Here is a 23,987-nt window from a genome sequence, read left to right as displayed (position 1 = left end):
GCCTTATCTGAGAGAGGAAAAAGGATGTACCTGATGCTGGAAAAATAATGCCTAAACTTTTTATACAGAAAGGTTTCATACAGGTACTATTAAAAAGCCCAAAGGGATTATGTGTAATAGTCAGCAGCCAAAAAAAACAAAGCAAAACAAAACAATCCATACAAGGAACTAAACAATACACCAAACTCTTCAATCCCTGACATTTAAGAATAAATCCTTAGTAATTAATCAAAATATTTCTAGTGGATATAACTATTAATTGTGCAATGAAGCATATTATCTCCAAAACAGAAAAATCAATATAAAGGAATTAGAAATAGTTTGTACCATATTTTGTACCATATTCTGTTTATGTTCTCTCCCTCTCTTTGTCTTTAAAACAGAGCCATTGCCCAACTTCCCTTTATGATTAATCTAAAGCTGTCAACACTAGCAGAAACCAATCCAGGATATTACCACCTTCTCTAAAAAAATGTGTGACATATAATACTTGTAGATGCATGTATACTGTATATCTGCAAGGGACCACAGTCCAAAAAAGAACAGAGCAATGAGCAAAGCCACCACAATCACTAATAATTAAAAGTTAATTGCCCGTAAAATAAGAGTACCCCATTTAGAAAATTAATTCCTTCCTCTCCCACTCTCTCGTATACATAAGCCAGCCTCTCACAGAGGAACAAACATACAGATAATCCTCAACTCACAACCACATTTGGGACAGAATTGCCGTCACTAAGCGATGCAGTCAAAAAGTGTGAAAAAAAAGAAAGCAATTCAGATAGTCCTGTTTGCCATCATTAAGTGAATGCCTTGGTTATTTCCTGCTGGGGAAACTGACAAGAAGTTGCAAAACCCAGACAGGACGGATGGAGAAGGAAGTGAGGAAGTACTGGAAGAACCTTAGAACTGCTTGGATTTTCAGCCCTAGAGTAGAGAAGCTTCTGAAGCCTCCCCACTCTGGGGCTGAAAGTTGTCTGTGTCAATATCCAAGCAGGATTATGTTTTTCAGATTCCGGGCTCAAGAGATTATCATATGATTTATTCTGTGCCTAGGCTGAATCCAGAAAATGCAGCCTGATTTGCAGTACTATTGCAACTGTTAATTTCACAGAATCAATTAACTCTTGTTGCTCTTATGCCCTGGATAAGAATATATTAATATTTCTTTGATACATAATCAAAGCTGGAAGACACACAGGCAACATGCATTTGGAACACTTCTTCTAATAAGGGCCTCAGAACAAAAGTGACAAACTGTCTAAAAATGTGAGCTTGGGCTTTTTCCCTTTCATTCTAAGGATAACAACCTTACTACCAGGACTCTTTAAACTCTTACAGCACTCTATAGAAAAGGCAATCAGATTTTGTGGTATTCAGTGGGATGCTTAAAAGAGCAGATAACAGCAAGGAGAGGGCAATAAATGTATGCGTCAGAAGTATGAACATCTGATGCATGACATCAAGCCAATTATCTAAATCCTATTATAGGAGTCCCCAATCCCCCCAGGACCCACTACCAGCTCTTGAGCCTTTGGGAACTGGGCCATGGAAGTGTGTGTGTGTGTGTGTGTGTGTGTGTGTGTGTGCATCCCCACTTGTGTGAGCATGAGTGCACGCACTCACCGCGCACATGGAACCATCTCCTTCCCCCCCCCCATCCCGCTGGTCTGCAAAACTGAAAAGGCTGGGGAATTCTGTCCTATTAGGATGAGCCACAGATCAAGTGCAACAAAGGAATGGGAAAAGTAATGTGAGCAACTAAAATATGGTATAAAAATACAATTTAAAAAACATGACTTTCATACGGGATAGAATATAGGAAATAAAAATGCAAATCAGGAGCGAGAGCACCTGAACTGAAGTGAGGAAATTAAAAATGGATTCTTTAGAAATTGTATCAACAGGCTGGATGCACAGCCAATGCCTGCTTCATAACCTCATAAGCTGAATCAATAAAAATGAAAAGAAAAGAAGCAATTAAATCTAACGTTATTAGATAAGATAGATAGATAGATAGACAAAGACACAATCATATAATGAGCCAGAACAAACAAATCTTCATAATTGGAATGCATTAATTTACTGATGGTTTGCAACAACTGATTCAAAAGAGACATTCACATCAGACTAAACAAGACAAGTGACAGCAAGGAACATATTTTATTGTCCCCTAAGGAAAATATTTTCAAATCAGATCAAGCAAGGCAGTTATTCTCATATAGGGCTAAGCTCCTCTGGTCAGTATAAAATGTTCCATTTCCTCTGTTATTTATTAATGCTTTATCTCTCTACGTTTTATTCTTTTATGCAACTGTTTATTCTGCTACTTTAAGTATTATTATAACTACCAAAAAAAGAGGGGAAGGGGGAACTCTCCAGATGATGTTGCACCTCATCTCCCACCCAACAACCACACACACACACACAAACAGCAATCTGAGCCTGTGTGGACAATACTAGGAGTTGTAATCCTGCAATGTAAGAAAGACACAGATTCCTGTGCCCGAAAGGCAGACACTGCTCAAAGACATCTGGGAGAATCAGCAATCAGATGCTGGGCACTCACTAGAGAAGTCATTTGAACCAAGATTCCTGACCTGTGCATTTCTGGGCACCGAGTTGTGAGCAACTTGATAAGGAGAATGTGAGCTATAGTTCTGGTTTAGGTACAAAGTCAGCTGGGTGACCTTGGGCCAGACTCTTTCTCTCATCCCTAGCAAGGAGATAATGGCAAACCACTTCTGACAAACCTTGCTAAGAGAACTGAAGAGTTTTTACCAGGCGGCCTCCAAAAATTGGATTTGACTGAAGAACAAAAAAAAAAAAAAAGGGGGGGGGGAGGGAAGGGAAGAAGGCTGACAGGCTTTTTTTTTTTAATTGAAAATTTTTTAAATTTTACAAAAACAAATCCCCTTCCCATACCCCCCCCCCCAACCCTACCTCACCCCCCCCCCTTCCCAACCTCCCAAACCCTCCCCTGGACTTCCCAGAGCTGAGTACAGGCTTAATTAAAAAAAAAAAAAAAAACCTTAAAACACTTTTAAAACCTAAACAAGTTTAAATACAATCATCATTCTATATAAACTCCCTCCAAAAACACAAATTTAAACATTACTTTCTTTGAATATCTATATCTATAGTGTAAAATCTAATTTCTCCCTCTTTCTTTATCCTAAAACAAAAAATAAACATATAAACCTTTGTTATACCATTAAAACTAAATACTCTTAAAAAACTTAAAGTAAATACATATTTCCTTCAATCTTCATAATCTTCTCTCCTATCCAAAAAGAAAAAACTTAAAAAACTTATAAGTCCTAAACAAATCTAAGCACATTTAATTAAACAAATTATTTTCTCTTAAAAATATTAATAATAATATTTAAAAACTAGAAACACTTTTAAATCCTAAACAAATCTAAATACAATCATCATTCTGTATAAACTCCCTCCAAGAACACAAATTTAAACATTACTTTCTTTCCTAAACAAATCTAAACATTTAATTAAACAAATTATTTTCTCTTAAAAATATTAATATTTAAAAACCAAATTTAAGCATACTTAAAACTTGAACAAGTTGTACTCCCTTCAAAACACGAATTTAAACATTACTTAAAATTTAAAACATTAGAATCCCCTCACTAAAATGAACAAATTATAATCCCTTCAAAACACAAATTTAAACAATATTATCATTAAAGGTTCAAAACTTAAAACAACAAAATTCCCTTATACGCCTATCCATAATAAACACATTAAACATTTCAATCTTCACCAATAACAAATTCCATCCGTAAGAAACTGCATCCTTATCAGTCTCAATTATATTAATATTATTATTAATTATTCACATTCCAGTTTTTTCCATTCTCCATTCTTCCATTCTTCCATTTCCATTCTCCATTCTTGTATCGAACTCGCAAGAAATGCTGCAAGTTCTGCCTTAGGAGACTGCTCCAAAATTCCTGAATCTCCCATCGACTCCGAAGCCAATACAGGTAAGGGTTCCTTAAATTCCTCCTTGTGTTGATCTTTACAATTGTAAGTTGTACAAGTTATCCTCTGCCCGTTCCTCTCTTGTTGATGCCCCTCAAACTGAGATTTCCCAATTTCCATTTCAGGCAGCAATTCCACCCTTGAAGATTGCTCCAAAGACTTTATAGGTCTAACATCTCCCAGAGATTCAGAGACCACTGAATATGAAACTTCCTTAACCTTCTTCTGTTGCTGCTTTTCTTTGGAATTGTATGCTACACAAGTTGTCTTCTGCTCCTCAATCTGGACTTGTTGAGACCTAATAGATGGCGATGCACATACCCCCAGGACCGAAGTATAAAAATCTTTTGCTTGAGAAACAGTATTAAGTCTATGACATGTCCCCAGGTAGTTCACCACCATTCCAGTCGGAACATCCCATCTGAATAGAATTTTTCTCTTTTTAAGTTCATTTGCTAGAAAAGCAAACTCCTTTCTTCTTCTTAAAATTTTAGATGGGATCTCCTTAAAAATTATAACATCTTGTGAAGCAATCTGAAATCTCTTCTTATAATAGGCTTGCACAATTTCATTGCGTAAAGATCTTTTACCAAAGTAAATTACCACATCTCTTGGCAGATTCTTCTGTGCTGCCACCACAGAGTTAACCCTAAATAATTTTTCAATTTCACTAAGTATTCCCTCTTTTTCTTTATTCAAAATCAATGCAAAGTCCTTTGCAACCATCTCTTTCAGATCTCCTTGCAAAGACTCTCCCAGGCCTCTGATTCTTAAGGCATATTCCATTTGTCCATATTGAAGCATAAGAATCTCATTTTCCATTTCTTTTTCCATACTTTCAATTTTCCCCTCCATTATGTCCACTTTTTCAGCTACCTCTTCCACATGGGAGTTCACCTTTTCAAGAACAGAAGCAACTCCTTCTAAAGCCAAAACAAAATCTTGTCTCAAGATCTTATTATTTTCCTCTAAAATCTTTTTCATTTCTGCCCTAATTTGAATTATAACATCTCCCATCATGTCTTGCAAATCCTTCATAGTTATTAGCTGACCCCCGGAAGAGGGTGAAACTGTTGATTTAGAAGCTGTAGAAATCCCTGGACGCTTTGGAGCCATCTTAAAGAAAAACCTTTAGTCCTTCTTAAAAAATTATAAAAATTCCTTCAAAAATCATAACTCCCTCCAGAGAAGGTCATTATAATAAAAAGAAAAAAGGGGGAAAAAAAGGAAGAGAAAAAGAATTAAAAAAAAGCTTTACTCCTTCTTAAAAATTGCAAAAAATTAAACAGAAAAAAGTCCTTCAAAAAAGGGTCATTACAATAAAAAGAAGGGAGTTCAAAGAGAAAAAAAAAAAGGGAGAAGAAAAAAAAAATAATTAAATAGAAAAAGTCCGTTCCAAAAAAAATACTTAGAGATAAACAACCATTCCAATCATAAGAAAATAAAAAGGGAAAGGGAAAGGAAAGAAAGAGAAACACCAAAAAAAAAAAAACCAAGATGATTGCTACTTAGTTTTTTATTACCAGAGTATTTATGGTGCTGTATCAGGAATCATTTTGGCACCATAAACCTTATATTTTTACTATTCTAAATGTAAATATATCATTGATAGAGAAGAAAGGAAAGCAAAAATAATAAGAAAAAAAGGTAAGAATGTGGCAATAATACAGGGAGATCTTGACTTACAACTGGTTGCCTAGGACTAATTCAAAGTTCTGACTGACCTACGCTGGCGGGACTTATGTCCTGAATTCAAAGTTCCAATGTTGCAACATGCAATAGTCATGTGACCACACATTTCAGGCACTCAGCAGTGGGGCCACATTTATAGCTGTTTGCAGTGTCTTGTGGTCACTTGACTGCATTTTGAGATGATTTTGGCAAAACCCAGCATTTATTCCTGGTTTTCAGCAAAATCACACCCATAGCAGGCCACTGGTTTGCTTAATAACTACAGCTTTCGTTTAATTACAGCAGCATTTGCTTTACAACTGCCACAAAAAAGATAAGAAAATCAGGTTAGTTACATGACTGACTCACTTTATGTCTGCAACAAGTTACGACAGGATGAGCAGGCTCCATTATAATCCTAACTAGAGGACTATCTGTATTATATACCATGGAATTGCTCTGCAATAAAGTTGCCAAAATAATGAACAAAAGTATGTAACAATTGTAGGTAACAATTAAATGTAGAAATTGTTTCTAGTAGTTACATAATTACCTAAGAAAATTTTGGATAGGTTTTGAAGCATAAACAATTCAATGAAGGAGTACAACAAAATATTACTATTAAATGAGACAACCAAAAAAAAACACCCTGAGAAATGGCGGCTACAATCAATCAGCAAAAAGTTCAAGCATATTTAAAGGGAGCAACATAGATGGATGGAAATCAGTCATATCCAAAATTAGCGCATGTGGATTATTAGATCTAAGTGTTCTTTACTGAAGCAAAATATATAGTTCTATCCTTCCACATTTCAATTGCTAAAATAAGTTCAGTTGCTTGTGAATGAAAATAAACACCTTCACTATATTTTATTGTGAACTGAAAATGATAAAAACTTATCTGCAACTAAGGTAAATTTAAATAAGATAGAAAGGGTTTTGATAGATCCTTTCCTCATGGAGATGAAAAACTTAATACATACTTGCACTTTTGTTGTTCTTAATATATTACTCAACTGTGAATTTTCTTCTTATACCTACAATGGCTCTGTTCCCCCTGGTCCTAATTTACCAAAAAGAAACACAAAAATAGTTTTAGTTGAAGCTCTTTAGCAGTTATATCCATACAGAAATCTGCTACCAAGCATGCAGAATATATACAGCCCCCCCAATCAAGACTTTTATATTTCTTACAAAGGACATGCTCTAGAAAATTTAATACTATATAAAATGATTGTTTCTTCTCACAAATCCTAACGTATTCTTAAACTGCCAAATTCTGAAAAGAATAAATCTCTGAATAATACACTATGGTTTTGCATCAGTAAGCCTTCAATTGATATCGCCAGTTGCCATAGTATGGCTGTATTTCTACATATTTCATGGCCTGTAAGTAATAAATCAAACTATGTAGTTTTGCTATGCATTTTTTTTTTCTTGCATAAGTGTTCTGGCTATGGGGATTGGAAAGGACAAACCTATAAAAATCTCCTTATAAGACCATTCCAAAACAGTCTGATCTATGACAGCACAGACCATGCTTTAAATGAAAACAAGCTACAAACCAAAATCCTAGCTGTGCAGAGGAATATAAATTGAGCGAGCAAGCAAGCAAACTAATAAATACAATTGGGCCTCTTGTGAAGTGCAAAGACAGCTCTATGCAAAGAATATTCTTAAGTCCCTTTTGTTACTATTTATCTATAAGTTGATACAAACCAATAAAATCCAATAGGATTGCTTTTCTCCTAAAGCGCTCCTCCCAACCATCTCAAGTTTTACAATACATGGCAAGATCAGTATCCACTTCAGAGCCATATCATCAAAGTCTATTTTTCTCATTCTAATTAAATCAAATTCAACCTGAAAATCTGACCTCAGAAGCTAATGCTGAAACTTATACTTGGTTTGCAGGATGAAGCAGCAGGAAAGAGAATTTGCTTTGGCTTTGTCAAATGACTGGAATATGGAATATGGAAGAATAGAATAGAATAGAATAGAATAGAATAGAATAGAATAGAATAGAATAGAATGGAATGGAATGGAATGGAATGGAATGGAATGGAATGGAGTGGAGTGGAGTGGAGTGGAGTGGAGTGGAGTGGAGTGGAGTAGAGTAGAGTAGAGTAGAGTAGAGTAGAGTTTAGAATACAATACAGAATAGAATTTAGAAATAAAACAGAACAGAAGAGAGGAGAGTGGAGTGGAATGAAGTGGAGTGAAGAGGGGTATAGGGGTAGGATAGGGTAGGATAGAGCAGGGGTCCATAACCTATGGTCTGCGGCCCGGGACCAGGCCGTGGGCTCTTGATTAGCAGGCTGTGAAAACAGCTGGCTGATGCACACACATGTGGGTGCGCATTTCCCCCCCCCCACACCACTAGCACCCGCTTGCGCATGCATGCAGGCACGAATGGGAATGCTAGCATGGGGCAGGTGTTTGCAGCCCGTTTGAGCATGCACCGCTAGCCCAGGCGGTTTGCTCTGCCTGTTTGCGCATGCGTGAAGGGGCTCCTAGCTGCTGTGGGGGGTGCGTGGCCATTCACGCATGTGCGGAAACAGGGTTGCTAGTGCCACGCCAACGTGTGTGGCCCCATGTGCGTGTATGCATGCACGCACCCCAATTTTGAAGCTGCTTTCCTTCCCTCCATTCCTCGAGCCTGGAAAGATTGGGGACCTCTGGGGTAGAGGATAGGAAAGGATAGGATGAGCTTTTGTTTAGGATTAGAGATATTATACAAAATGTCTTTAAGAGAACAGATTTTTGCACTTGTAAAACAGTATCATCAGAATAAATTTACTAAGATAATGGGAGAGTAATAGTCATGACAAGAACAAAACCAAATATTTTATTTAAAATCTTTAAAGGACTTCAGATAAATCATCTTGGACTATTTTTAATCTAAATTCCCTTCAAATCTATTTTGATGTTTCATCAAAAAGTTAAAAAGAAAATAATTCATAAATGATATCACATCTTTTTAAAAGTACATTAATCAAGCTCTTTTTAGAACATGTTGGAATCAGTTGATATATAGTACCATAACCTCTGGTAATTAATCCCAAAATAGTACCATGTAAGAATAATTTTTTTTTTTTTTGGCTTGTTGTGCCAATAGATTTTAAAGTGTGAGAAGCTAACTGGCTAAAATGTTAACATAATATAGCAAAAGTGCTTGAAGATTCCTTTAGATAAGAAGTGTTTATGTATACTTGGTTTCCATTTTTTAGATATATTAACAAATGGATTCTCCCAAAACTTATTACCATCAATATACTGTAAATGTTTTTGGACAGAAATATTGAAAATGTATATTTAAATGAAATATCTCTCCATAATGTTGTACATATTCTACAAAATGCTGTTTCTTATTATGCTTTTTATTTTTAATGTATTGTTTAAATAAAAAGTAAAAACAGACCCTAATATCAGCAGAAAGTATAAAGTATAAATACTACCAGTAGCAGCAAGTATAACTTCAGAGACAGCATATTCTAAAGTACTAGAGCGGCTATGGAGAAGAACTGTATTTGGGCTCACATAGCTCTGCTCTGAGTAGAAACAAGACCTAAGCCTTCTTGTGTACAAGTATGCACACACCAAGCTGATTCAACCTGAAGGAATTTGGAACCAAATCATTTAGAACTTTATAAGTAAAAGCCAGCATTTTGGATTGGACTTAAAAACAGTAACTAATAATAATAATAATAATAATAATAATAATAATAATAATAATAATAATAATAATAATAATAATACGTGGTTGTGGGGCTTTTGGGCTCTGAGGCAGATGAGACCTGTGCCAGAGGTTCAACCATACTGGACAAGTCTCATCAGAGAAGTCAGACAAAGAGTGTCTCTCTCACCCATAAAAAATATGGTGAGAGGTACATTTCAGAAAGCCATAGCAGCTCGGACATTGCCCACGTTAACAAGGTCTGTGCTAGATGTTGGAGTTCCTGGGTATCTGGTGAAAAATGGGCTACAGGACTCAGGATTGTTGGCTGAGCAACCAGGGCCAGTAGCTGTAGAACTACAGAAGAAAGTAGTTTGGAAGAAAAGAAAAGAAAAGGTGTTTGCTAGTCACAAATATACAGTGATATCTTGCAACGATATCTGTAACACCATCAAACATCCAGATCTGCCTATCCCAGATCCTTGGAAAGGACTTGATAGGTAGATAAAAACCCAGTCTGAACAGCTGGCTGACTGTGTGGATGATGATGATGATGATGATGATAATAAATGTCATGCAATAGACACCTACTGTACATACCAACATTTCGGATCATGCTTTTTATCAGTCTTTTAAAGGAACTCCCATACAGACATCTTAATCCAAAGTTGTTTAGAATCTTGCATGTTACTGCCAAACTTTGAATGCAATACAGTAACAAATTAATAGACACTGGCATTCTTTTAATGCCAATATTAGATAGCAAGCTCTGCTATCTTGTTTTCCATTATCTGCAGTTTATGAATTCTTTATAAGGGTAACAACAAAGCTCCTTTTGGCTAAAGTTTCCCAAGCCCAGGAATGGGTATACCTGACACACCAACCTTTAGCACTAAAGGGGGCTGCTTTCCAATATTGCCCTTGGGCTTCCAATGAATGGGATGGTTCTGTGAACACTCTAAGCTATATAACCATTCTTCATCTTATCAGAATTTAGTCTCAGATTACAGAACCTCATCTAGTCCCATATTCAGACAACTAGGTAGGATTTCCATAATCTATCTTAATTCAGAAATAACAAAGAAATACAGCTACCAATAATTAGCATTCTAACATGTTCCTACCATCTACTGCCAAGCTTCATAACAATATTAAACTGCCACCTAAGTCTTGAAGGCAATGTAATGAAGTATTGCATTAAAAAACGTATCCCTGTCTCTCTCACAAAAAATGTTCCATCAGGACAACAAAACTAATTTGATCTCAAAATCAGATGTAACCTAGACTGAAGTTTTCAACAACTACAAATCCTACAAAAATATATGGAGCTAGATTGTGACCATTCTGTTAACTATTTCCAAATCCCAAAAGATATAGCAAGGATATGTTAGACCGTTAGACAGTAAAGAGCTTCCATTATTTTATCCCAAACCACACAATTGTTCAACAATTGTTCTATTGTTAAACTATCTACAGTCAACTGTCACAAGCTTATAGTTGAATGCAGGAACAACATACACAGGAAAAATCTGCTTGGTTAGGGATTCATTTTTAGAGTATTTAGGAAATGTCAGCTTACAAAAAGCCCAGACCATTTACTTGTTATTGGACCAAATGTAAAAAACATGTTTTGCATTCTTTAATCACAATTTTTCAGTGCAGAATGCCAGGCCATACTAAGAAAATCGAAAGGGTATGTACTCATGTGGGGGAAATACCATAACGAGGCTATGTTTAGAGCCTGGATCTAAATACTGAAAATTATTTTGGGGATTGAACAATGACATCTAACTAAAGTAGGTAAGATTAGCAATTTTTTTCCAGATATTTTACAAAGACTAAGATGGGAACATTTTCCAAAAACAAGAGGTCTGACAAAATTCTTAGGCATATACTTGCACTCATATAATACTTAATTCATAATATATGCTAAATTATATGAACTTTCTACTGCAAAGCACCGGTTTTTTTTTCCTAGACTTGTTCTGCATGCAATAAATATCAAATGTTATTCACAACCCACGGACAGGAGAGGAGACATCTCCAGTGACTGGAATGGGAGATGAAAAAGAAAAAAAATAGGAATAATACATGTGATTATAACACATGGGTTCATTTCTCTTAAGTAAGGTTCTGGGAAGTAACATCAAAATGAGGGAAAATAAGAAGTGAAGCTTTGGTATTTCTTTGGAAATCAAACCAGAATTACCATTCTATCAATGGTAAGAGGTGTACTTGTTTGTGATTCTAATCGGTGTTAGCTTGGGGTGGCATTGCCTCTTCCTAAAGAAAATTTAAGTACTTGCAATCTAATTTTACTCGGTGCACTAGTATGCTTCCAACTGGGATAATATCCATCGAACCATCTGCATGTCTTTCTTTGCTCAGTCTACACCTGCTGGGCTCCCTATAACACTGCAGCATCTCTGAAACTATATGCCTGAAAACAGTCCTCATCCTAATTAACTCAAAAATTTCATCCCAAGCTCTGACAGAACAGATGTAATAAAATGTCTCAAACAGACCAAGCCAGATTGGAGATAACAAATTCTGCAACACTCTATATCAAATCAATATTTTGTCCTCCTGTCTGGAAAGCTTGAAACATTTTTCTTGTGCTTGAAAAATAGTTGAACAGTAGAGTGAAAACTAAAGCAATTTGGTCAGGCAGATATCAAAAGAACTGTTTGCAATTCTTGTGTTGTATCTCTTTGCTAATTGTTTCCTTTTAAATTCTAACATAACAGCCAAGACAAAGATCTATGCCAGTGGTGGCGAACCTATGGCACGCGTGCCAGAGGCAGCATTCAGAGCCCTCTCTGTGGGCACGCACACCATGCCCTGGAAATGGCAACTATCCCTCTTCAACCAGCTGCCTGCTAACTCGCCGAGGTCCCACGTGGTCGGATGCATCCCAGCACGGCTGGTTTCCCTCCCCCGTCCCATCCCTCCTGGCCTCGCATGCTCTCCTTTTCCTGGGCACGACCCACTGCATTGCCTCCTCAGCCGTCGGCCGTCCTTCCAGCTCAGAGACGGCTTCTCTGAACTGGTGGCAGGCTGCAGAGTCCCAGAATGCGCCGGTTGAGAGACCAGCAGGCTGTGGCTGCTGACAGACACTGTCAGCCCCATGCGCTCGCTGGCCTCTGTGTGCAGAGCAGCAGCCGCCCCGGCCCCTGCCTCGCCCTGCAACAATGGCACCCCCGCCTTGCCTAGCCTCACCCTGCAGGACGAGCCTCCTGCTCACCACCCCACCTGCCAGAGACTCCCCTGGATCTCCCCCAACCCTGCCCGGCCCCCACAGGCATCCCTCCCCATAAGCAACATCAAGGTGACCACGCCTACCTTGGCCACACCCACCCAGTCTGTCATGACCACCACAGCCATGCCCACTCAGCGGGCCAAGCCCACCTGGCACCCGGCAATAAATAAGTGGCTTTTGGGTTGCAGTTTGGACACTTGGTCTCTAAAAGGTTTGCCATCACTGATCTGTGCCATAAAGATAACAACAAAGCTGTAATTTGTAAGGGTTGATTCTACTTTGATAAATATTTAGAAGACCATTATGTAAAGCCAGGGAAAACCTGCCTTCTCAATAGATCACAAAACACCTATTAGGAAACAAAATGAGAATGTCTTGGTCCTAATATGCACATGGACATATTGGATTTAAATAAATAATAGGTTTGGTTGCTACAGTTCTTTTAACCACATCCCCTTCATTTTGATAAATCCTGCTAATGAGAACTGTGTGAAAATATTCTTTTGGGGGGGGGGGGAAATCACTTTCAATTTTAGCCCTTGCCAAAGAGCCTGATACAATAAGATTAAGAATAAACAGGCTGAATAGGATGCTGATTCACTAATTCATAAACCATGTGTACTTTAATTGATTCAGAACAAAGAAAAAAGCTTATTCAAGAATGTATAGCAGTGGTTCTCAACCTTTTTAATGCCGCGACCCCAACTGGTCATAAGTCGAGGACTACTCAACTGGTGCAGCACCGTTTGCAGAATGGGACTTTTGGCGGGCTCAGCAGGGCAGAGACAGCCTGGACAATTCCTATTGGCTTTTGAAAGCCAATGAATTAGACTCTATTCAAGAGAGTCTATTCTATTGGCTTTCAAAAGCCAATAGAATAAAAGGGAGTAGCACAGCTAAGGAAAAGGGGGAAAAAATGGCGGACTGCGTTGTTTGGCGACCCCCGTGAAATGGTCGTTCGACCCCAAATGGGGTCCCGACCCACAGGTTGAGAACCACTGATGTATGGCAAAGAACTATCCATTCTTAAATAATGTATGCTGCGTAATTGCCTCATCAGTCTGGACTAAGAAAAAATATTTATGACAGCTTATAAATAATATTGAGATTTTTCAGGCATAATGCCAAGTCACAGTCTGTTATTATAACTATAACTATAAAGCTATAAACTCTCTCAACTTTTCTCTTGACTGATGTCAAATAATTGCTCCTTCTACATAGCAAACAGTTTACATCCAAACTAGAAAACGATATGCCCTCCAAACCAGCATTGCAAGTTAACTTCTAATAAGGCTTCAAACTATTACTTCAGATAAAATGGGAAAAATTAACTCAGCCGGAGACTGCAAGTGATTCTCATTCCAAAACCGCTTGGAATCTGAATGCTGTGGTGCCAATAAACAATAAATAAGAACCAGAAAACACGGTCAAACGTCACCATTTTCTTTCACCAATAAATCTGCATTGCCATGAATTCATATCACCCAATATGCCAGTGATTAGAAAAGAAGTATTTATAACACTTCATGAGTGAATCCAGATTCAAAACCCATCTGTAAAAAAGCTACAAAATGATGTTTGAGAGTGAAAGAATCATCTATCAACTAAACACCTTTCTTTAATTACTTGTTTATTTAGCAAAATTATGCTTTAGAATAGTAGTTTCCAGGGAGTAGTTTATAAGAGAGTCAATTCTGAAACTTGTGAAAGATAAAGATTAAATGTAAGCCTACCAGACAGTGGAGCTATGCTCAAGTTGATGGAGCCTGCAGACAGTAATATTAAGATGCTGCACAGGAAGGAAACTCATCAGAAAGCAACTTAATCTGTCTAAATACTTTCACTACGTGCATGGCGCTCAGCCTTCATTCAAGGTATAGAATACAAACTATTTCTGGAGGAGCTTTTGAACATTAAACTGCAAAGTAATATTTTTATGTCCATCATTCTCTCTATTTCTTTCCTAGCTTCAGGACACAGTTAACGTATAATAAAAAAATACTGCAATAGGAGAGGGAGAAGAGTACAAAAAACCAGAAATCTTAGAAAGAGGGTATATGCGTGCTTGTGTGTGTGTGAGTACACACATATGTACATATAATACATGATGATAACGGGCAGGCAACAGCGTTTTGAGATTCTAAATATAGTACAATATAGAAAACTGGCAATTTCCTATAGTACAATATAGGAAACAGGCAAAATATAGTACAATGTAGGAACCCAGAATGCAAACTTCAAATTTCTTGGGGGCAAAAGTAAACAGTTTGAACAATCTTGACCACACTTGCTGAAAATGATAGTGAACTCAATTGGAAGCCTTATTTTCTCCTTCCCAATGAACCAATTAGGAAACTGTTTTTACGAAAGTGCATCAAACTAGTCAATGGAAGCAAAATGAGGGAAGTATTTAGTGATCTAGATCAGGGAAGGACAACTTTGAGGGGTAGCCAAGGATTCTATTTAGCTATTACTGCTACTGCTTCTTCTCTTCCTTCTTTTCTTCTTTTTTAATAGAGAAAAGGCCACAGTATACAGGATAATGATGTAAATTTAAAAAAAAACTGCAGGATGGCTGTACACATGGAAACAAAGTTATCCTACATTTTCCCCCTGTGTTTGAGAGAGGTTTGGAGTTTTTTGTTAATATGAGATCCACTTTATATTACAATTTATATGCTTTCTACTCTACAGCAGCAGTAAATCATATTGCTGGTCATATGAAGCTCTGAAGCCCATAAAGGAAAGAGATCAACTGCAACTTTGGGAACCAGGATGTTTAATTTTAGGCTATGAAAAATACTCAACCCAATCATTCTTCCCAATAGTTTAGAGCCAGTAAGCAATTGAACATAGAAGGCTCTTTCATTCTACTACCAATTTTTACATACTGTTGAAGCTTCAACATTTGATAAAGTAGACCACAACCTACTACTTGATAAGACAGAAAAATGTGGGTTAGACAGCACTACCACCAGATGGTTGACAGGCCGTACTCAGCGTATGGTCCTCAATGGAAGTGCATCTACAGGGAGGGACGTGTGTAGTGGGGTACCCCAGGGCTCTGTTCTGGGCCCAGTGCTCTTCAACATCTTCATCAATGATTTGGATGAGGGGATAGATGGGGAACTCATCAAATTTGCAGATGACACCAAGCTGGCAGGAATAGCCAACACTCCGGAAGATAGATTAAGATACAGAAGGATCTTGACAGACTTGAACATTGGGCGCTATCTAACAAAATGAAATTCAGTGGTGAAAAAAGTAAGGTTCTATATTTAGGCAAGAAGAACCAAATGCAGAGGTATAGTATAGGTGGTACTTTACTCAATAGTAGCAACTGCGAGAGGGATCTTGGAGTCCTAGTGGACAATCCCTTAAATATGAGCTAGCAGTATGCTGCAACTGCCAAAAAAGTCAACAAAGTGCTAGGCTGCATTAACAGAGAGATAGAATCAAGATCACGTGAAGTGTTAATGCCAATTTACAATGCCTTGGTACAATACTGCATCCAGTTTTGGTCACCATGATGTAAAAAAGATGTTGAGACTCTAGAAAGAGTATAGAGAAGAGCAACAAAAATGATCAGGGGACTGGAGGCTAATATATATAGCCTCTAATTATGCTAAAAATGTGAATCCTGAATAAATCCATACCATAAACACACAAGCACAGTCAGTTCAGGGAGGGTCGGACAGACCACGGAACGGGGCTAGAGAGGATGACGGACATGGGAGTTGGTGAACAGAAATGGAGAGCGGTTGGTTCCAGGAGGAAGGAAACAGCAACCTCGAAGGGCACTAACACAATAAAGGACGTGGGCCGTTTAAGAAACCAGATGGAGGGAACGGACAGACCGGTAACTAGGTCAAGCATAAGAAGGACTCCCAGCAATCTCGCATCACACTCTGATGATGTCAGTAGTGTTGACCAACGAAAGGCTCAGCTTTTATATTAAACAGTTTTGTTTTTAGTATCATCCTGGTGTTTGGATTATTTTATTTTATATACATACATACATACATACATACATACATACATACACATACCGTATATGCCGGCGTACAAGGCGACCCGGCGTATAAGACGACCATCTTTATCGCTGAGCTGCATTCCTAGAACGTCGTCTTATACGCCGGAAACTACCAGTATTTCCGGCGTATAAGACGACCCGTCTTTGGCGCCGATTTTAGCGCTCGCGGAAGTCGCCTTATACGCCGACATATACAGTGTGTGTGTGTGTGTGTGTGTGTGTGTGTGTGTATGCAGTGTTATCTTCCTTTTAGATGTCAAAAGGGTCTCTCTCTCTGTCTCTCTCTCCCTCTCTCTCTTTGTGCCCTTGATCTGCCAGTCCTCTTCCCCACTCTCTTTCTTTCTCTCTTTCCTCTCTCTCTCTCTCTCCCTCTCTCTCTCTCTTTCTCCCTCCCTTTCTCTCCCTCTCTCCAATCTTCGCTCACTTGACAAGCTGGCTTCAAGCTGTTCTCCAACAAGCTCAGGGGTAGGCAACCTCAGCTCTTTTATGACTCATGGACTTCAACTCCCAGAATTCCTGAGTCAGCATAGCTGGGATAGCTAGCTCTCTCCTGCCTTTCCTGCTTCCTGCAGAGATGCAGCAAAGGGAGAAGCCCCACCTAAAAAGCTTTTCAGCTTGTTGGAGAACACTGTAAGTCCACTTTCTTTTACTTACACACACACACACACACACACACAGAGAGAGAGAGAGAGAGAGAGAGAGAGAGAGAGAGAGAGAGAGAGAAACAGCCAGAGAGAAACAGAGAGAGAGAGAGAGAGGGAGAGAGAAAGAGAGAGAGAGAGAGAGAGAGAGAGAGAGAGAGAGAGAGAGAGAGAAGCAGGGAAGCGCAAGTGCCTCTCGCTGTGTCTCTCTCTCTCACTGCAAATGGCAGAGGAGGCTGGGAGCCACAGGGAAAGGCTCAAAGAGCCGCATGTGGCTCCGGAGACACAGGTTGCCAACCTGTGGTATAGTCTAATGAAGAGAAGGATGAGGGGTGACATATAGCACTGTTCCAATATCTCAGAGGCTGCCACAAAGAAGAGGGAGTCAAGCTATTCTCCAAAGCACCTGAAGGCAGGACAAGAAGCAACAGATGGAAAGTAACCAAAGAGAGAAGCAACTTAGAACTAAAGAGAAATTTTTTGACAGTTAGAACAATTAATCAGCGGAACAACCTGCCTCCAGAAGTGGTGAATGCTCGAACACTGGAAGATTTTAAGAAGAGACTGGACAGCCATTTGTCTGAAATGGTATAGGGTTTCCTGCCCTAGCAGGGTTTTGGACTAGATGACCTCCAAGTTCCCTTCTAACTTTATTATTATTGATCATTGCACAGTCAGCCAGATGTTCAAACTGGATTTGGCATTTTTGTCTACCTATCGAGTCCTTTACCAAGGACCTGGGATAGGCAGATATGGATGTTTGATGGTATTACAGATATCGTCGCAAGATAGAAGCAGTTCCTGGTAAGGCCACCTTTTGCAATTGACTAATGGCGAATTTGTCAATGCCAATGGTGTTCAAGTGATGCTCCAGTTGTTTTGGAATTGCACCCAAGGTGGCTATTACTATTGGTACTACTCTTGCTTGCTTTTGCCACAGTCTTTCAATTTCTATTTGTAGGTCGTTGTATTTTGTTATCTTCTCCAGTTCTTTCTTGCCTATTCTGCTGTCTCCAGGCACTACCACATCCACTATCCAGACTTTTTTGTCTTTCTTATTGACAATTGTTAAATCCGGGGTGTTATGTTGCAGGTGCTTGTCTGTTTGAATTCTGAAGTCCCAGAGAGTCTGTCAATGTCACTGCATGGATGAAGGGCATGATTCATTGTCATTATTTTTCTGGTCTTCCTATCCATTGCTTTTAGTTCTGCTTGAGTCCAGTCCACTATTCCAGCTGTGTATCTAATGACTGGAATTGCCCAGGTGTTGATTGCCTTCACAGTATTTCCTCCATTGAGTTTGGACTTTAAGATCTTCTTCACTCTGTTGATGTATTCACCTCTAATCTTTTTCTTGACTTTAGTGGGCTTGATGTTGTCAGCTTGAAGGATATCTAAGTATTTGTAGTAATCTTCCTCATACAGATTCTTATTTTCATGGGGCATCTTGATTCCTTCATTTTTCACTATTTTTCCTTGTCTGATAGTAAATGTGGCACATTTGTCCAAGCCAAACTCCATTGCAATATCTTGGCTATATATACGGACAGTGTTGAGCAGCGATTCTATTTCAGATGATGTTTTTCTATACAGCTTCAGATCATCCATGTAAAGGAGGTGGGATAGTCTGGCAGATGTTTTTGATGTTTGATAGCCACGTCCTGAGTTATTCAGTATTGTTGACAGAGGAAACAATGCAATAACAAATAGTAATGGTGATAATGAATCTCCTTGAAATATTAATCTTGATATTAATCTCTCCCATTCTCTCACCATTGACCTGCAACTGTGTCTTCCATTGTGCCATTGATCTTTGCACAAATTTTCTGATGTTTCTAGTGACTCCTGTTATTTCTAGGCACTTTATTATCCAATCATGTGGCAGAGAGTCAAATGTTTTGTTGTAGTCAATCTATGCCACATTCAGGTTGGTCTTCCTTTTTTTGCAGTTTTCCAAGATCATTTTGTCTATTAGGAGTTGATCTTTTGTTCCTCTGCTATTGAGGTGGTTTCCTTTCTGCTCAGGTGGAAAGAGATTGTTTTCAACTAGATGCTGTTGTACTGCATCAGCTACCACACCAGTTAGCAATTTGAAAGTTGTTGGTAAGTAGGTAATTGGCCTGTAGTTGCCTGGTGTTGCCCCTTTTGCTGGACTTTTCATTATTAGGTAGGTTTTCCCAGTTGTTAGCCACTTTTCAATTTCTCCTCCTTATAGTATATTGTTGAACTGCTTGGCAATGAGTGGGTATATAACAGTTAGATGTTTCAACCAAAACCCATGCAATTTATCTTCACCAATTTTTGACCAATTTTTGATCTTCCTTGCTCTTTTTTCTACCATTTTTGTTGTTATTACTAGTTCTTTCACTTCAACTTCTGTTTTATTTGCATCTATCTATTTAAACCAAGTCGCATCCTTGTTGTATTTCTTTGGGTTATCCCAAATCTGCTTCCAGAACTGCACTGTTTCTTCCTTGTCAGGTACTAACTGATTCATTGCAGTTTCTCCATTGATGGATTGGTAGAAGCGTTTCTGATTGGATTGAAATTGGAGGTTCTGTCTATAATTTGCAATTCGAGCTTAGTATCTACTGATTTTCTTGGCTATAGCTGTTATTTGCTGCTTTATTATTTCCAATGCTTCCTTGGTCTTCCTTATTTCTAAGTGGTATTTCTTGATTAGGTATTCTTTGGTCTTCTTGTTCTTTAGCTTCTTTTCTTTCATCTGTTCTAGCTTGCTTGCATGTGATCTTAACTTGCTGATCTTATTTTCTAGTCTAACCTTCCATTTTTGTGGTGCACTGTTTGTTTGTTTTTCTTCTTTGTTGATTTTGCATCCCAGGTATTCAGTTATAACTGCAGCTGTGCTGTAGACTAGTTGGTTTGCTTCTTGCAGTGAATTGGTGCTTATATTTGATATTGCAGTATTTACATCTTTTAATGCTTGTGCTAGCTGTTTCTTTGGAACAAGCTTCAATGCAGGCAGCCTTATTCTGTTGTTTTTGTGCTGTTCTAGATGCTCAGTTATTCTTTGTTTCTTTAGTTAGAGGCTTTTGTTCTTTCTGAGGAAAAGGTGCCTGGTTTCCAAATGAGAACAGCTGTATATCTCTGCTGGATTCCTTCACTGCCAACTCCCTGGTTTGCCTCTACATTCTGAATTACTTCTGACAAGGCTTTGATTTCTTTGCCCTGGGTAAACCTGGACAGCCATTTGTCTGAAATGGTGTAGGGTTTCCTCGTTTCTAAGTGGTATTTCTTGATTAGGTATTCTTTGGTTGTTGTTGTTGTTGCCAAATTGTATTATTATAGATCAGTGGTTCTCAACCTTTTTAATGCCGCGACCCCCAACCGGTCGTCAGTCGAGGACTACCCAACCAATCGTAAGTCGAGGACTACCCAACCGGTCGTAAGTTGAGGACTTTCCCTGCCCGGGAGCACCGCACATGCGTGGTGCCACCCCCTGCGCCGGCCGTGGCATAGCTGGTAAGGGGCAGCGATGGCGCAGGGCGACCACTGGCTGGGCCACCAGCTGACTCAGCCCAAGGGAGGTAAGGCACCCGCTGAGCCCCACGCATGCCAGCAACCCTCCTTGAACCCGCCGGCCTCCTACCTCCCACCCCTGGCCCTCTTTTACTTACATTTTTAGTAGTTGCTCAGCAGGGAGGGGTGGAAGCTTCCAGACAGCTCGCCTTCGCTGCAGACAACTTGCAGCACCGTTTGCAAAATGGGACTTTTGGCGGGCTCAGCAGGGCAGAGACAGCCTGGACAATTCCTATTGGCTTTTGAAAGCCAATAGAATTAGACTCTATTCAAGAGAGTCTATTCTATTGGCTTTCAAAAGCCAATAGAATAAAAGGGAGTAGCACAGCTAAGGAAAAGGGGGAAAAAAATGGCGGACTGCGTTGTTTGGTGACCCCTGTGAAATGGTCGTTCAACCCCAAATGGGGTCGCAACTCACAGGTTGAGAACCACTGTTCTAGATTATTATTGCTTTTATAGAATTCCTAACCTACTCTTTCCATAAAGACACATTTTCTTCCATCTCTGGTATAAGATATTACTTTATGAATTATAGGTGCAATATCTCAGAGATACAGGCCATAATTAATGCCTGCACGCCTCTCCTTCTGTTGGCTCAAACAGTTACTGAAATTCAGTAAGAAAACCTTCAGAGGTATAAAAATTCTGGAGAAACCGCCCTAGACACAATTTAATAAAACAATACTTCCTTTAAATAATTAACCAGGCTATGGCATTTCTTAATATTACCAAGGCTTGCTTCCTGTTTCAGCATTATTACTGTGTGTCACCCATCCTCCAGAAGTGTGCTGTTCATAGTAATAATCTAGTCAGGAGTGCAGGAACAAAGTTAAGATGCAAAGAGTACCCTCAAGGAAAACTGTATTTATTGCTTCAGGTTTGTTTCTTCTTTCCCATCTGTATGGTTTACTTACCATTTGCAACGGCCATAATTTTAGCAATAAAATCAGATATACTGATTTTTATTACTCTTTCCCCTAATTATCATGTTTAACACTTGATTGTTACTAACTAACAGCCAAATGTCAAAGTAAATTCATGACAAACATTACAATAGAAATATGAAGAGGGTGAGCTCTAGATAAACTGCAATAGACAAGCAAACTCCTCAGTCGGTTACTTGATTAACTACAATGGGAAAAAGTATCTCTATTAACATCTCAAATGATACTTCTAAAATCAAGATAGATAGTTGATTTCTCCATAGAAAGAATGAATTTAGTTCAGATAATAAAACAAATTCTTGGGCTCAGGTTTTTTTTTTTTTAAGTACACAGTGTATTTTTCACATACAGCTTCAATTGGTGCATCTCAAATTTGAAATAAAATGAAGTGGATCCCAAGCCGAAAATGTACACATACTTGTTTTAGTAAAATCTTTTAATATATATTGAAATATTGGTAAAGCAGGACCAGTGAATATATTTGTTAAAAATCACACTCATTTATAAAATGCCAACATACAATGAGCAGTCCTACTTTAACTGCTGAAGTATATGAAGCATCTAATATTTATTGTATCCAGGTAGCAATATTAATGCAATTAAGTTGCTTTTCCAGTATTAAGTTGCTTTTCCAAGGTAGTCTGACAACCCTTTTCAAGCTTTCATCACTTCATTAGTATTGTAAATATTTCTGGCCTGGAGAAGAAGAGCTATTTGCGTTATTGCCTTATTCAGGAAAAGAGGGGAATTAGGAAGGAAGCATTACAGTTAGCCAAAGCTAAAAAACTATGATACTATGCCTGAAGTGCAGTGTGAAGACAACCTGATAAATATGAGTTGTGGCTGGGGTAATTTCCATTGAAAACTATCATTAATTTTCCACCACCTATGTGTATCTCAAGGGACTGCCACTATTCAGTACAAGGCTGACCTACTGAAAAGTATAAAGTTAACAAACTTCCAGGAGAAAAAATAAAAAAGAAGAGAAAGAGGCTGAAAACAGCAGCAGATTATACCCTTAAAATGGAAATCAATCATTCTTTCACAATGTTGTTTTGTTTAAGAACAAAGCAAAATTCATACTGTGCGCCTTTGGTTAGTGACACCTACCAGATAAATCCTGTAAGCATCAATCCTCCTGATTGGCCCCCAGCACTTGTCTGTGTCATTATACTTTGTCCCATCCTCCACGCTGCATGAATGATTGCCAGTCATAGTACTGACAAAAAGAAGCAAAGCAGATTATTAATATTCATCTGAATATGTGAAAAGACCCTTATTCATAAATATACACTCTGTCATACAAACATGTCCAGGAAACAGTGGCAGACCAAGTAATAATAGCTTTTTAAGCAACAGATGATGTAGTTAGTATGACAACTGCAACTATTCCTTAGCTAGTTGTTCTCCACTCTGCAGTTACTTCTTATCAATGTAATATGTTCTATGTGGACTGTCCTACACAGCATTCAGAAGATATAATTCATGTCACAGTTGGATTACTAACTGGTACATTTAGCTTGCCTTGAATATTGGCATACACTGCCAAATGTTTTTCAGGAATTCAAGTAGTGGTTTTTATTTTCAAATTCCTAAATAGATTGGGGCCTATCTGAATAACGATCTGATCTATAAACAAATATATCCAGACACTAAAATGCGCCATCAATTTGATTTATGTTTTATCAGCTCAGCTGTCAATTCTTAGCACCCATGTGGATAGATCCTCTCCAAGATGATCTGTCCCCAACCTTCAAATCTCCCAATGGTATATCCATTGCCATTGAAACAGAGTCCTTCTCCTTTCCTGCTGATTATCCTTGTAAACTGGATTCATGATTATTTCTAACAATGGTTTTTAAGTAAATTCTCACTCTTTTAAAGTTTTGTATAGTCTGAAATTGACTTGAAAACTTGGATAGAAATTGAAACAAAGACATTAATACAAAGTCAAAACCATCAATATGAAATAACTACATAATCCTTTAATTTTTTTTAGAAATGATCACATTCACAATATTGTTACCAAATGCATACCTACCAAGTCACTTGCATGAGAGAAACTGGGACAGCAGCTGCATAGATTGCCAGATCACCATATAAATAGATGATTAAACAGAAGTAAAACAAATTCACTCCCACTACAAGGAAGAAAATGAAATAAAGATATAAACTATTGCAATTCACATCATTGTATCACATTACTTTTTTAAAAAAATGC

General features: G+C 38.3%; 1 protein-coding gene across 2 annotated transcripts in view; it reads right to left on the bottom strand.

Annotated features, from left to right (window-relative positions):
- The window catches only part of TMEM104 (transmembrane protein 104), a 71,304-nt gene that overhangs the window by 20,407 nt on the left and 26,910 nt on the right, over positions 1 to 23,987 (bottom strand). For both annotated transcript variants that reach the window (XM_039342880.1, XM_039342881.1), the window contains 2 exons: positions 23,808 to 23,907; positions 22,877 to 22,985 (listed from right to left, as the gene is read on the bottom strand). In XM_039342880.1, coding sequence (XP_039198814.1) covers positions 22,877 to 22,985; positions 23,808 to 23,907 — 209 coding nt within the window. The remainder of the gene's footprint in view (positions 1 to 22,876; positions 22,986 to 23,807; positions 23,908 to 23,987) is intronic.

This window comes from Crotalus tigris, unplaced genomic scaffold (assembly GCF_016545835.1).
Source record: "Crotalus tigris isolate CLP2741 ecotype Arizona unplaced genomic scaffold, ASM1654583v1 scf7180000017814.3102382, whole genome shotgun sequence".
Lineage (NCBI taxonomy): Eukaryota > Metazoa > Chordata > Lepidosauria > Squamata > Viperidae > Crotalus > Crotalus tigris.
The sequence above is the reverse complement of the archived record's forward strand: the minus strand, read 5'-3'. Positions and strand labels throughout refer to the sequence as shown.